The sequence below is a fragment of the Falco cherrug genome, chromosome 6, assembly GCF_023634085.1.
Source record: "Falco cherrug isolate bFalChe1 chromosome 6, bFalChe1.pri, whole genome shotgun sequence".
Classification (NCBI taxonomy): domain Eukaryota; kingdom Metazoa; phylum Chordata; class Aves; order Falconiformes; family Falconidae; genus Falco; species Falco cherrug.
The window spans coordinates 54,325,374-54,338,662 of record NC_073702.1 but is presented as its reverse complement, the minus strand read 5'-3'; the positions used below and the strand labels follow the sequence as shown (position 1 = coordinate 54,338,662).

Here is a 13,289-nt window from a genome sequence, read left to right as displayed (position 1 = left end):
TTTCTTTGCATTTCTGTGGTAACTGCCCACCACAGGCGCTGCCATCACTTTGCAAAATCAGTGTTGGGATGTGCTGGGTGACTGTCAGACTCTCCAGCAACTGGTTAAAGTCAGTGGTTGAACTTTCCTGACCTGGGGAGTGAGATCTGAGCCCAAGTGCAAGTGTGACAGACAGTGCTACTGGTGACAACCACATGAACAGCAGAGGAATGGGAAAGGAATGTATAAATGCCAGTAAATTTAACAGCAAGGAGACAGCAAAAATAGCCTGGTAGTTAATATGTGCTAAAGGGAAAAAGAAAAAGAAGCTTTACTAGGAATTAAGTAAGTTAGATGCATTTATATTTTCATTAATTTTATTTTAATTCTGTTATTAGATTTGATATTTTTATATTTTATAATCATACTTCATACTCCTTAGCACCTTATATTTTTAATTATTTTAAAGTATATTTTATATGGAAAATGAAAAGATTCTTTTCTGGCCAAGTCCCTCTGTAACTCAGTTGAGACAATCTCCTTCTGAAAGTACACACCTCCTCCGAAGGAAGGGCTGTTTCAATTTCAGTGTCTCTGAATGATTTGAAGGTTTTTGAATGGTTGGCTGTGATGTTGTCAGTACACCAATCTGAATGACTGTTTCTCTTGTTGTATGTGAAGACACACTGCAGGCATTTTTCTTGGTATTCGATCATGTGCTTATATCCCAAGTATTTTACTGTATTTCAGATCCAACATTACTTCAGTAACAATGTAGTGATCATGAAACTATAGCAATGATGTTTGCATCTGAATGTTTATGAAATAGTACCTGTGAGTTTTGGTTTACATGAGCCTTCGCCGTCTCATGCTGAGCCACTTCACCATCACATACCTCCATGGCACTCCATTGTGACTACCAAGTCCATGGAGTAGCACAGTAGGAACAGTGAAGAAAGAATCCAAGAGGAGGAAAATTATTGGTGATGAAACTGAATAACTGGATAGGTTGAAAAAGTTTTGTAGTAAAAATCAAGCAAATCATAATTAGAAGATCCTTTGTGTTTGCTACTTGTTTAGTGTTTTGGATGACCCCTGTTACAATAATACAGACAGTTTTACGTTATCGTCATGGGGAAATTTTTATTGCTGCTACTGGAGTCTGATTTCTATGAATAACCATGTATGCAGCCATATTATTTTTTCAGTGTCTAGAATACAAATGAAGAATAAAAATGACCATCTGTAGAACCATGCTTGTACTCAGACATCTATGAGTGATGTTGCATAGCATTCAGTTGAGGTATTTAGGGAAAATTTGCCTAATCCTTGTTCTGTTGGAATTGGTGAATATTTTGCCAATTACTTCAATAGAAATGCTATTCTATTGAACATTCACGATCTTTTCTCTCCTAAATGCTTTTAAGTAGCAAAAATGTGTAGAAGAATCTCTTGATGCAAAGGTATTCCCCAAAATTCTCATTGAACATTTGCTAGTTTTAATGGGAATGTTCTCTGTATTGTGTCAGTCACATCAAGTGAGTCTGAGTGACAGTGGTGTTTCTAGATGGCTTTAAAAATGGAGTCTTGAAATCTCCCACACAGCCCTGAATTCTGCATTAGCACAGAAGTGTGCAAATATTTTTTTTTCTCTTCTGAAAGTACAAGAAATTTAAATTACCAGAAGGTACAATTAAATTTTTGCAGGAATGTGTGAAGATCCCAATGAGATACCTAGTCTGCAAGAGAACAGTTTTCTATTTTTGTGTGAAAATGATGGATTTTTTTCACCTTTAATGAGCCTACAGCAATGTAATGTGAAGATTAAACCGGAAGTTGCAGTACCTTTTACGTAATTGTATGTTGCAGATATGAGTGAAAACACTGTATGTGTTCATTGATGTAATAGGAAAATACAGTTAACATACAGTTAGCAGATTCACAAAATAAAATTAACGTATGAATTATTTAGCTAACGCTGCGCTTTGCCCCAGAATCTGGTGTTTATTATTGTGAACTTTAGCAGGAAACAGAATCAGTATCAATTGGGAAAACATTTCTTTACCAAGCTGAGAACAGTATGGCTTTCTCGTTTCGAAGTGGGGAACCTGGTTCTTTGGTTTCTTTGTTCCTAGTTGGACTTCTCCCATGCTATTTTAGCCGAACATTTTACATACTAATGGAGCCTGGGGAAGTGCAGTTGGCAGCTGTTCATGGGATAATAATGAAACACACTGTTTAGTATTGCATACTGCTGCTGTAAAATGCGGGAAGTATTTTATAGAGATCATGGTGAGCAGAGCTGGATCCACTTTAAGCGCTGTAAGTGCGTGAACCGTGAGCAAGGAAGTTGTGTTTCAAGTGAGAGTAACTGGCACTCATTTGCTTTTGCAGGTAAAGAAACCGTGTACAGAGTCAGATGGTTCAGAGCCGCAGAATCCCAGGTACGGTACCAGAGGGCAAACGCCGACTGCCTGCAGCACGGTGGCGGGGTGCGAGGCGGAGCTGTGCTGTGGCTGCGTAGCATCAAAACATGAGAGACACGTTTTGCAAAGAACGAATGTTTTAAATCAATTTATATGGTTTTCACTCTGGAAGGTTTTTTTTCTGTTTTCCCCAGTTAAAGATGCGGGCTAGCGTTTAGGTTGTTGACTTTAGATGGTGCCATAACACTGAATTGTCATCCTCGATTTAAAAAAACCAAACCATTAAATAATCTGTGTAATCAAATCTAACTCTTTTCATTTATTACTTTTCCACACACCTGAGTCTTGCAGTTTATTAATAATATAATTTATTTTTAGTGTGGGAAATTCAGTCTTTATTTGGGAAAATTCAGCTTTATCAAAACTTCTTTGTTTTCACCTATGAAGAACATGCCACTGCATTAATAACTTGGGAAGAGGCCATACGTTATTTAAAAAAAACCTTCTCAAACACAGCCTTTTCTGATTTCATGTACATGGGGAAAAGGAAATCAATTTAACTTCCATATTTATGTACGTGTGTGGCTACTTTGGAGGAGGTGAAGTAGCAAATGTTTTAGAGGTGCCATTAGGCGTGCATCCTGCTCTTGATTAGTAAGCTGTTGAACTACAGTGGATGATTTTCTTCAATTTTTGGTGGTCTGCAGTGCTTTTTGTCTATTTGTCTGGTTTCTGTTTAGAAGACCTATCTCAGATTCACAAAAAACTCAGAAGCTTTAATTGTGAGGGGAGGGCCACAAAACAAACCTGACATCATACTAACATTGTGATTAAAAATCAGAAAAGCATAATTCAGGGTCCCATCCTTAACTATGTCTTTGTGCCACTGTTACAGCAGGATCTTCTGGGGGTCACCTGCAATATTCAAGGTCGATAGAATATCTGTGGCTTGAGCTGTGCTGTGCACCATCTGAATTTCTTTGATTAGGTCATGTCAGTTATTAATACATCCTTTCATTTAGGTTGGTAAGAACTGGATGTATGTGAGGGAATACAAAATGCAACGTCCTAATATGCTTCCAGTGAATTCAGTAGCAGTTTTGCCCTGGACTTCAGTGAAGGCACGTTTTGCCCTTCAGTCCTTGCTCCATAACTTCTTAATGAAAAATGTATCTGCTGTGTGTTGGATTAAAGTTTAGTATAAAGGTCAGGCTCTTTCCAAGTGCTTTGATGATATGGAGAATCCCAGCTTAGCTAAACACTTGTGCACATGCATAGTTTTAAGCATCTTGCTTGTCCAGTTGAGACTGTTACATCTCCAGTCTTTAAAAATGATTATGAAGTCCATAGACTGATGTAGTTTCATCAGTTTGATATTGCAACAAACTTGAGGACCCAGAATATAATGTACATCAGGAAATTTCTTACGAGCTGTAGTTAAATTCTTCACACCGAGTCTGAAGAATAGGTTACTTTTTTTCTCCCAAGTGCAAAAGGGAATCCATGTTACAAGTGGTCAACCTGGAGGCTAAATCTGGTAGTTTCATTTTTCTAAGGTGTACTTTCAAACACAAATGCTTTCCATTTTGAGCTCCGCAGCCTCAGTTTGAGGATCTATCAGATACAGTTGGAATTCATGTTGCTGGCCTGCGTGTGGGCAGTGCTGCATATACAGCCTGACTTTCCGGTCAGATCTCAGTTCGCGATGTGACTTTGGTCGTGCGGGGGGCTCTGTCGGTGCTGGCTGGAGCAGTGCTAGAGGGCACCGTGTGGTGCATAGAACTGTAAAGCCTGGAGCAAGGTAATTCTTCTCTAAACAAGGCTTAAGTGAAAACATTGCACATAAAATGAAACATCAGCATAAAAATGAATGCTGGAGACACACAGCCTTACAGAATAGCTCCTGGCTTGGGACCTAAGGCCAATATCATTCATTTATTTAGCTAGCTTTATAGTCTGTTGGTTTTGGATTTGAAACTATTACAATACATGCAGATGGAAAGTGTTTTTACAGTAGGGAAATAATTAAATTGGGTGTGGGAACTTTGTCAGGAGAATTCTTGGAGTGACATGTATCAGCAGATTCTTTGTCTTGCTTGGCCTTCATTTGTCTTTCAGAAAGAAACATTCAAACTGCAGATGTGACTTGTAAATTTTTTTAAGGGAATTTACTAACCTATGCAGCATATCAAAAAATGCTTTCCAGAAGTATCCAGCTATACATGCAGTAAAAATCAACCTTGCCAGCATTTATTTATAGAAAATGGTTGTTATCTGAACAGAGAGGTAAACTGCACAGATGGAGACAGAACTGTAGTTAAGAATTGATGTTGTGGTGAATAGGCGAGGTGTAAACACAAAAGGGTTTAAACATGCATGACACTTCAGTATTGCTGTCACAAATTTTGACTCACAAATTACTTAGAAATTCTTTCAAAGTTTCTCAGTTGTTATTTTGCTAAATCCCTATCAACTGATTGTGAATACTTCCTTTTATCCCCAAATGTTTAGATATTATACCTAAATGGTGGTATTATAGCTAATCATGGCGGTATCAATATTGTGGCATTCTTTCTTCATAATTTTGTAACAAAAATCAAATTCACCCTGCAAGTCTGGGTAGCCATCTAGTCATGCAAAATGCTTACAGCTTTCTGGAGCTGTTGGTGTGTGAGACAGAGGCAGTAAATGGTTGGTACTTGCCAACTGTCATACTACAGGTCTGGCCGACACAGGAGTAACATGCATGGGTAACAACTCCAGCACACTGGCCCTGTATCAAATTCACTAGCAAGTTTAGGAAGATAAGTTCCTGTGTTCAGAGCCTATAAACATATATTGCTCTTCATTTTCTTATATGATGGGTCTACTTTAAAATGGTACCAGTCCTGAGTATGCTGAACAGTTCCTACATTGAAGGTAATGTTATACAAGAATTGCTGAAGTCTGGTGCAGTGCATGAAAGTTAATTTGTTTGCAGTTATTAACCAGCTTCCTCTTGACACAGGTAACCGTCTAAGTCATTTTAATTCTAATAAGGGAGCATTTTGTTGCCATAAAACTTGTAAGCCACGCTTGCAGCCTCATACACCAAGACTTTGCTGTGGAAATGGGGTAAACACTAGCATATGTGTAATTCTGAAGTCTGGTAAAATGATAAATACCAAGTCCCAGACTTCCGCTCACACTCAGTTACAGCACGTTTGGTTTGGCTGCACATCCCAAGGCAGCATCTTTCCTTGAGACAACAGACTGCCTGATGAACACATCTCTGCTACCCCCAAATCCTCTTTCCCTTCCCACCAGGCCTGCCAGAGATTCCACTATAAAACCAAAGTCACGTCAGGAATTGAGGTCTGACAATAAGTATTGGGTTTTCTGGGCTATAGAATGAAATAGGGAGGAGAGAAATGAGGGGAGGGAGAGGAAGTTCCTGCAGATGGAAATTTGGCAGGGTCTTCTGCTGCTTCCTCAAAGTCCACTGATTGGGGGGGGGGGGGGGGGGGGGGAGGGTGGAAATCATGCCTTTTTACTCTCTGCAGAAGAATGAGGAGATTTTTCTGACAGCTGAGACAGTTTGTTTTTTTCCTGGAAGGTTAAAGGAAAATGACCATACAGTTCATATATTTTCCCTCTTTAAAACATGATTTTTATATTGTGAAGATGGTATCTATGAGGAAAAAAAGGGAAAACTTGAACATTTTGACAAGTAGTTTTGTAAGCTTAGGATGAAAGTTAGCTGGCAAATTAACTTGTGAAAATACATAGTGGTGTCAAAAAGACATTACTTGTGTATTCACAGAAGTGCAATGGAGGGCAACAGATCTGTGTAATGGTAAGTTAAAGCTAAGCCCTGTGGAGTAAGAAGCCCTTCATTCTTGTTGCATAATTTTTACTACAAACTTGTGGATCCAGTATCTCAAGCTATATCCATTCATCCTGACTTGTCTTTTCCTTTATATACTTCTTTTTTTAAAACTTCTAAAAGCAAAAGAAGGGGAGAAGAAGCCACTCTTAAGCAAATTCTCCCTTTTAAAACTTTATTAGATGCTATAAGAAGAGTGTAATCAGAGGCATTATAGCTATTGCATTAGTACCAGCTACAAAAAGTTCATTCCTATGTATTAGTGAACCACAAATTCACCAGTGATGATCACTGGTAAATATTGAGTCATATGCATGGACACAGTTGCCAGATACACAGGCTGTCCAAAAAAGCACAGAGGGATTTTTTTAAGTGTTTAAAAAAGGTCTCCAATATTTCAATTTAATGTGGGTTTCCGTGGGTCTTTTAGCATAGATTGCAGCTGTTCATCAAATGATTGCTGTTCTGTTCTTCCACACCCACACTACTTAAAAGTGTACCACATAGTAAGATTTAAACGATATGAATTCATGTTCCTGTTTCTTCATCTTAAAAGTCTGTCTTTAAACTTCTGAATGAGAAATAGGCTTTCACGTTTTCTCGGTGGTCTCATTTTGATACCGGCTCATGGTTTTTCATTGGTCAGGATATAGGGTGCATGTACGTGTCCAGAGACAACTGCTGTCATTAATGCATTTGCAAGTAAATAGGTAGTATTGAATGTCAGTGAGAGCTACCACAGTTTTCACATTCAATTCACTGGACCAAGGTTTGTTTCCTCTGTAATTTGAGGGCGGTGTTGTGAATACGATGTTTACTATACTTACTGTATCTGAGCTACATTAATACTGCATGGGTGCATTACTGAACAGTGCTTCCGTGGCCATCCATATATTTAACAAAAATTAAATGGAAAATAACATGTATATTCTACATCTTATTCCAGACAACCACATAATCAAAAGTGTTTCATTCTCAGCAGTTTGGACTGTGTAAAATACAAATGAGATCTCTTTTTCACTGACTAATTTCCTCAACAAGACCTTCACAGTCTTATCTCAGGATGATGATTGATTCTTTCTGTCAGGTATTGGCTTTATTTTAATACCATGTAATTGTACATGTTTACCAGATCTAACATTGTAACTCCTGAACACAAATCCAAACTTTACAGGCATCTGACAGATTCTGTGATGAAGCTGTCATGCTTTTCCCATGACTGATCACAGCTGACCCTTTGCATACCAGTTCCTAGGAGAGTGAGACCAGCAGTACCATCCCATTCATTTGCAGTTCAGGAGATGAACAAATGTTTATTGTTACATGGTGAAGAGGAGCTTTACAATTGAGCTGCCAAGCAGGAAAAGCCATCAATAAAATTTAAAGTTTCAGCAATTATAATAGAAAAAATAAATAGAATTGGTTGCACAGTAAAAATGGGCAAGCTCAAACTACCGGGTTTACGTATGTGTTGTTTAGCCACGTTACTTTCCCTCATTTTTTTCTCATTCATGTCTTAAAAGTTTTTTAGAAGGTAAGGGTTTGTTGTCTGTCAACCATATGTAACTTACCTTGGCTAGAGGGTAATTTAAGTGCTTTTCTGAGTCAGGGATAGTGTAGCTCCACTGTATCTCATGCTGAATAATCTGTAGATCATAGTAATCTGATAAATGGGCTTCACTTGAGGAAATGAGATAGAGAGAATTCTGTTTGATTTAGACTTTGAAGGTGAGATTCATCTCACCCTGAAGTAGATGTGTGAGGTAGGCACTTCTGAGATGCCATTTATCTGATCTTTCTATTGACCGGGAAGGCAGCTTACTGTATCCCTCTTCTTCTGAGCAACCATGCAGACTCCCACCAGCAATCACCTGTTGTACTGCTGATTTATTACAAGAAGACCAGCTAGATACACAATATGAACAAAGGCAATGAAAGCATTTATTTTGATTTTACAGATTCTGCTTTTCTGCAAAACTGTTCAGTTCCAGAAGGGAGTACATATAAAAATAAGAGTATTCTTTAGCCAGGAAAAAACACACTGTGACTAGCTGCTAGTATTTCTTGGGTTTGGGGAAGAGGAACAGAGAGAGCAACACAAATTTGCTATGAAAAGACAGAATAAATAAAGTTGAAATTGAAAGATTGCCACAAGTAATTTTGGGAACTAGAAGAAAAAGTCCAGTCAACAAGGAGGGATAGTATATGTCTGTCAGAATATAGCATTCGTGTCAGTGAGGCCACTGTAGTCATAAACACTTCACCTAAGAGAAACGTTTGGCAGGATCAAGCCCAGACTTCTCAGTCAAGACAGTGGCTGGCAAAAAAGGTATCACAATTTTCCAATTTTAAAATAACTGCGTTGTGGAATAAGATTTCTCATAAAGGCTACATTCTGGGACATGCAGATTTAGCTTGCAGTTGAGAGAATGTTTTATACAAATCTGTTACTTATTAAAGATTGGGTGCCCGTATTTAGTCTGCAGGCCACTTAAGCAGTTGGAGTCAATCAAAATAACATAGTTCATAAGATGACTATGCAGATACGTGTAACTGAATGACATACACCATCCACGACAATTGCACGACAGTTGCTACAAAGGAGTATGTTGCCTTGCTACGTACGTTGTGTTGTCAGGCATGTAGTTTTCAGGCAGCACAGTCTTTCCTATTTTTAGAGCAGTCTGTGTGGTATCTCTCTGCCTGCTGTACACGGATGTTCTCATCCGTTAACTTTAGAAATTCAGTCTTCTGATTACCCGAGGCCTATTGAAGCTGGTCACTGTCTGCCTGTCAGTTTTTGTTGGCTCTGGATCAAGCCTCAAAGAGTTCTAAAAATATGTGTGATATATTTACAGAAATTACAATAATCTATTTAGAGTGCAAACACATGGTAACTGATGACATCACAGGGAAGTGTTTTAACGGTTTATATTAACAGATCCCTGTGGCTTAAACAATAAAATTAATGTATTTTTTATATTTCAGGTCTGTTACGAATTCCTGTTTTTTTGTTAAAAGTGGTCATAAAATATTTTCTGTTGTATTAGTAATAGTTTCTCTGTGTGATGCCAAGCCAGATCATGTCAGTGTTATGACTTCCATTAACCTGAATCAATGGTGGGTGAGACTTTGGAGTAAACGAAAGCAACAAAACTCAAGAAGTTTTGAACGCTTTGGGGAAATTTATATCACCTTAAAAAAAAAAAAAAAGATAAACAATTTTTACAGAAATGTTAGTAGAAGTAATTTGGAGATTCTGGAGTTACCCATAGGTGCAGGTAGTCTTTTTGTCCAACATCACATACTATGACATATAAGAACTTTCTAGTATGGATTTGTGCTACTGGAATACAAGAATCAACCAAACAGAAAAAATCAAATACATCTGGAAATCAGTTAAAGGTCTCTGAGAAAGGACGAAACATGCTATTCTAGCAGTTCTGAGTTTATTGTCATCTGTTGGTAGAAATATGTCCTACTTATGAGATAATGTAGGTAATACAAAATACTGTGCAAGTGCATGCTGGAATTTACTGATATAAATTTAAAGGTTGTTTTTTTTTTTTGTTTGCTGTCCCCTTAGAACAGTGCTATCATTCCTCTTTGTTAAGGTGTATTTTGAAAACAGTTAAAATCCTGTTGAATAATGGCTTGAACCACCTACTCTTAAAATATTTCTTTACTGCTTATGTTTTCCTAGTTTTCACTCAACAGGTACAAAAAGATACGCATTTACAAGTAGTTGATATTTTATATATTTATTCACTGTATATAGCCTTATGTCTTAAATATCTCGAGTAAATGCCCTAAACATTAGGCTGTTATGAAAGCCATTCCACTTGGTACAGTATTAGATATTTCTTGGAGTGGGGATTTGAACCAGGGTGTCCTGTAACCAGCACACATAAGTCTAGTCCCTTTTGCTATCCCAAACTGATCTGTGTGAAAATTTTCCATCATCTTGAGTAATTGTTAGCTTACCATTACTGTTGTATGAACAAAGGTGGTGACTCCCAGGATATTGCTGCGTACCCATCTCTGTTTTAAACTCTTCTCATCATTCTTTTTTCCACATGTCCTTCTTCAGACAAAGGAAGTTTTCTTGCATGAATGTTTGTGGTTAGTTGTGAGGAGGACTGGAACCACCCCATATATTTGTATGATCAATAGTTTTGATATAATTGTGACCTCCAAAGTGCCTTGTGACTTTTGAGCTTGCTCAAGAGTGCAAGTTATTTGGCATGCCCTAGCCATGAAGCCACCCTCACACATGTTGAACTACTGTTACGTATATTCTGCCATCATAGGCAGTGCGATGGTGAGTGCTCTTCAACCTAAATACATGATAGCGCTCTTTATAAGGTCTGGCAAAAGCTTGCAAAAATGACGGTCTGGACTCAATAGTAAGCATTAATGGCAGTTCAGTACTAAGAAACCCCCCCAACAACTGAAAAGGGACTACTGAAGAACTGAAAAGAACACACCAAAAATTTCCAAAATTTCATATATAAGCAGCACACTAAAACCAACTCGCTCATAGTAATGACTTTCAACTAGTAATGGCAACCTATATGCAAAAATGTACACAGACAATTTAACATGAATATTGTAATCAAAGATTCTTGAAAGCACATTGAAATAGTCCATGTAATCCATTAGTCAGCATTGCAGAACAACTTGTTAGGAGCACAGGTACAGCAGCGCACAGTGCAGTTCTTCCATCCGTATCTTCCATTCCCTTTATCATCACTTACTTTTGTATGTGGGTGCTGTTGCACAGCATAACTTGGCCAACCACAGCAGGTGTTTTTACACCAGGTGGAAAAGATAACAATGTATGTTCTTCTGCCTTTACTACCAAATAAAAAGATGGCACAATGTAACATATATGCTGATTGCAGCAGTTAAATGTAATTTTGAGTCCATTTGCAAGGCTGTTGTCACATTCCCCCATCCACTTTCTCTAGCTGGAGCTACAGGTGTATGGAGGCAGCAGGACCAAAGCCATCCCAGGGGCTTCACATGCATGTGTTTTTTGCTCATCTGTTTTGGACACAACAGATACCAGTGTGGGTGAATGGGCCAGGGTCCTCCCCACCTGCCTGTGACACGGTTTACGTCACAGCTCATGGTGTGGGCACTGGTAGCCCAACATACAGCTTGAGCTATAACCACTTGCATAGACAGATAGTATTTGAGTTCACTTTTACGTCCGTTCCTCATGCTGCATTATAGACTAGCCAGTGTTTGTTAACTCGCTGTGAAGTGCCTTTGGATTGCCAGCAGTTCCAAGATGTCAGCCTGGCAGTCACTGGGCTGGCTGACATTAATTGCTGTGTGAGTATATTGCTGCTTTGCAAAGCAGGTGGACAAGGTCTAAGTGATTGACCTTTAAAGGACGAGCATTTGTTATACTTCCCTTTCCCTCTCTGTTCTTCCTCCCTACATACCTACCCCCATTTAGACTAGTTTATACTGAATCTGTTGATCTGCTAAGTCATGATACTTTTTGGTACACCCAGTCTTCCTGAATTTCAAAGAGAGGGAAAAGAAGTGCATCTATTTCTATATTAATTAATGTAGCAATCAGAATTTAGTATTTTTGAACCTTCAGGAATGTCTTGGGATAGGGTAAATACTATTTTTGCATAAAAGAAGATAACCTAAGATTATACCCGCAAGTTTTTACTTAATCCAGTAGTTTCTTAGAGCCTTACCCTAAAACTGAACTGGATTTTGAGCCATAAAATGACAGTGTTTGTTCTCCAAATGCAGCACATGTAATCACAATGAGGAGTTCTGTTTCTTTCTTTCTCCCTTGGTCTATTTTTTGCTCCATCATATCACATTGCAGCAGTACACAGGAGAACTAATTCAGACTCTGTTCCAGCTTCTTTGACCTCTTGGATACTCCAAATATATTTTACCATTGCTGAGTCTGAATAGTAAAAGTATTTTGTTCCACCTACTTTGCACTTCAGATCCCATTGAATAGATTCCTAGAAGAATGCAGCCATTAGAAAAAATGGTCATTTAGATCCAAATCCCCTATTCTGAAATTAGTACAGGTTACTTTTTAAATTAATCACTTCTTTTCTCAGATATTTTTTAAGTGTATGTTCTTGGCTAGATATTTCGCAACCGGTTCAGACACATCTTAAATATCATCAGTCAATGTACTTAGTAAGCATTTAACTAACACCATGCAGTTAGTATGCTGTGCTAGTATTTAACATGCCAAAAATCACCTCTTTGCCATCCTGCTAGATCATGAACAGTCCTTAGAAAAAAAATAACATAGGAAACAAAAACAGAATTAACCAAAAAAATCCATATAGAAAGAGACCACATACAAATAAACTAATTGCGAGTTTGCTTTCTCTTTTCTAACAGCTACATCTTCCACACATTACACACATGTGCATTAAAGCTGTTTTAATACTTCGGACTTGGTCTCCTCTCTGTGTTAGGGTAGCCTCATCAGAGAGTGACTCTCTGTCTCAGCTCTCTCCACACACAGCTTAGTCTGAGCAGCAGCCATCATTGTCCTCCTCTGGGAACAGAAGTCAGAGGATCCAGATGACAAGTAGAAAAAGAGACTCCTCCATAAGCAGCATCTGGCTCTTTGGCAGATTTGTCAAGCACTTCTGCTAATGGGTTTGGATTTGCCCAGGGGTCTTTTATGTGGTTACACTGCAGATGGTCTGTCTGTTCTATCTTCTTCTTCTGAATGCTTTTATTTAAAAGAAGAAAAAAAAAAAAAAAGGCAAAAAACTTTCATCTGATCCTCAGAATTTACACACTCCTTTCCAGCTGATAAGGTTCTTTATGGGTCTCCTAAGATGCCTGTCCAGGCTCCTTTCTGTTAGAAATCACAAAACTTTCCATATATCCAAATGTGTGCCTTGAGCTTTGTTGGCAATTCTGGACTTAATTCTCCAGTTTAGCTGCCAAGTGATATAATTTACTATGATCTGAGTCCGTATTATTGTAAAATTTCTTTGGGAGTTACTTTA

The 13,289-nt window shown here is 38.2% G+C and overlaps 1 protein-coding gene across 9 annotated transcripts in view; it reads left to right on the top strand.

Annotated features, from left to right (window-relative positions):
- EYA4 (EYA transcriptional coactivator and phosphatase 4) overlaps nucleotides 1-13,289 on the top strand; it is a 158,123-nt gene that overhangs the window by 78,995 nt on the left and 65,839 nt on the right. For all 9 annotated transcript variants that reach the window (XM_055714876.1, XM_005432833.3, XM_014282618.3 and 6 more), the window contains exon 3: nucleotides 2,374-2,423. In XM_055714876.1, the coding sequence (XP_055570851.1) occupies nucleotides 2,374-2,423 (50 nt within the window). The remainder of the gene's footprint in view (nucleotides 1-2,373; nucleotides 2,424-13,289) is intronic.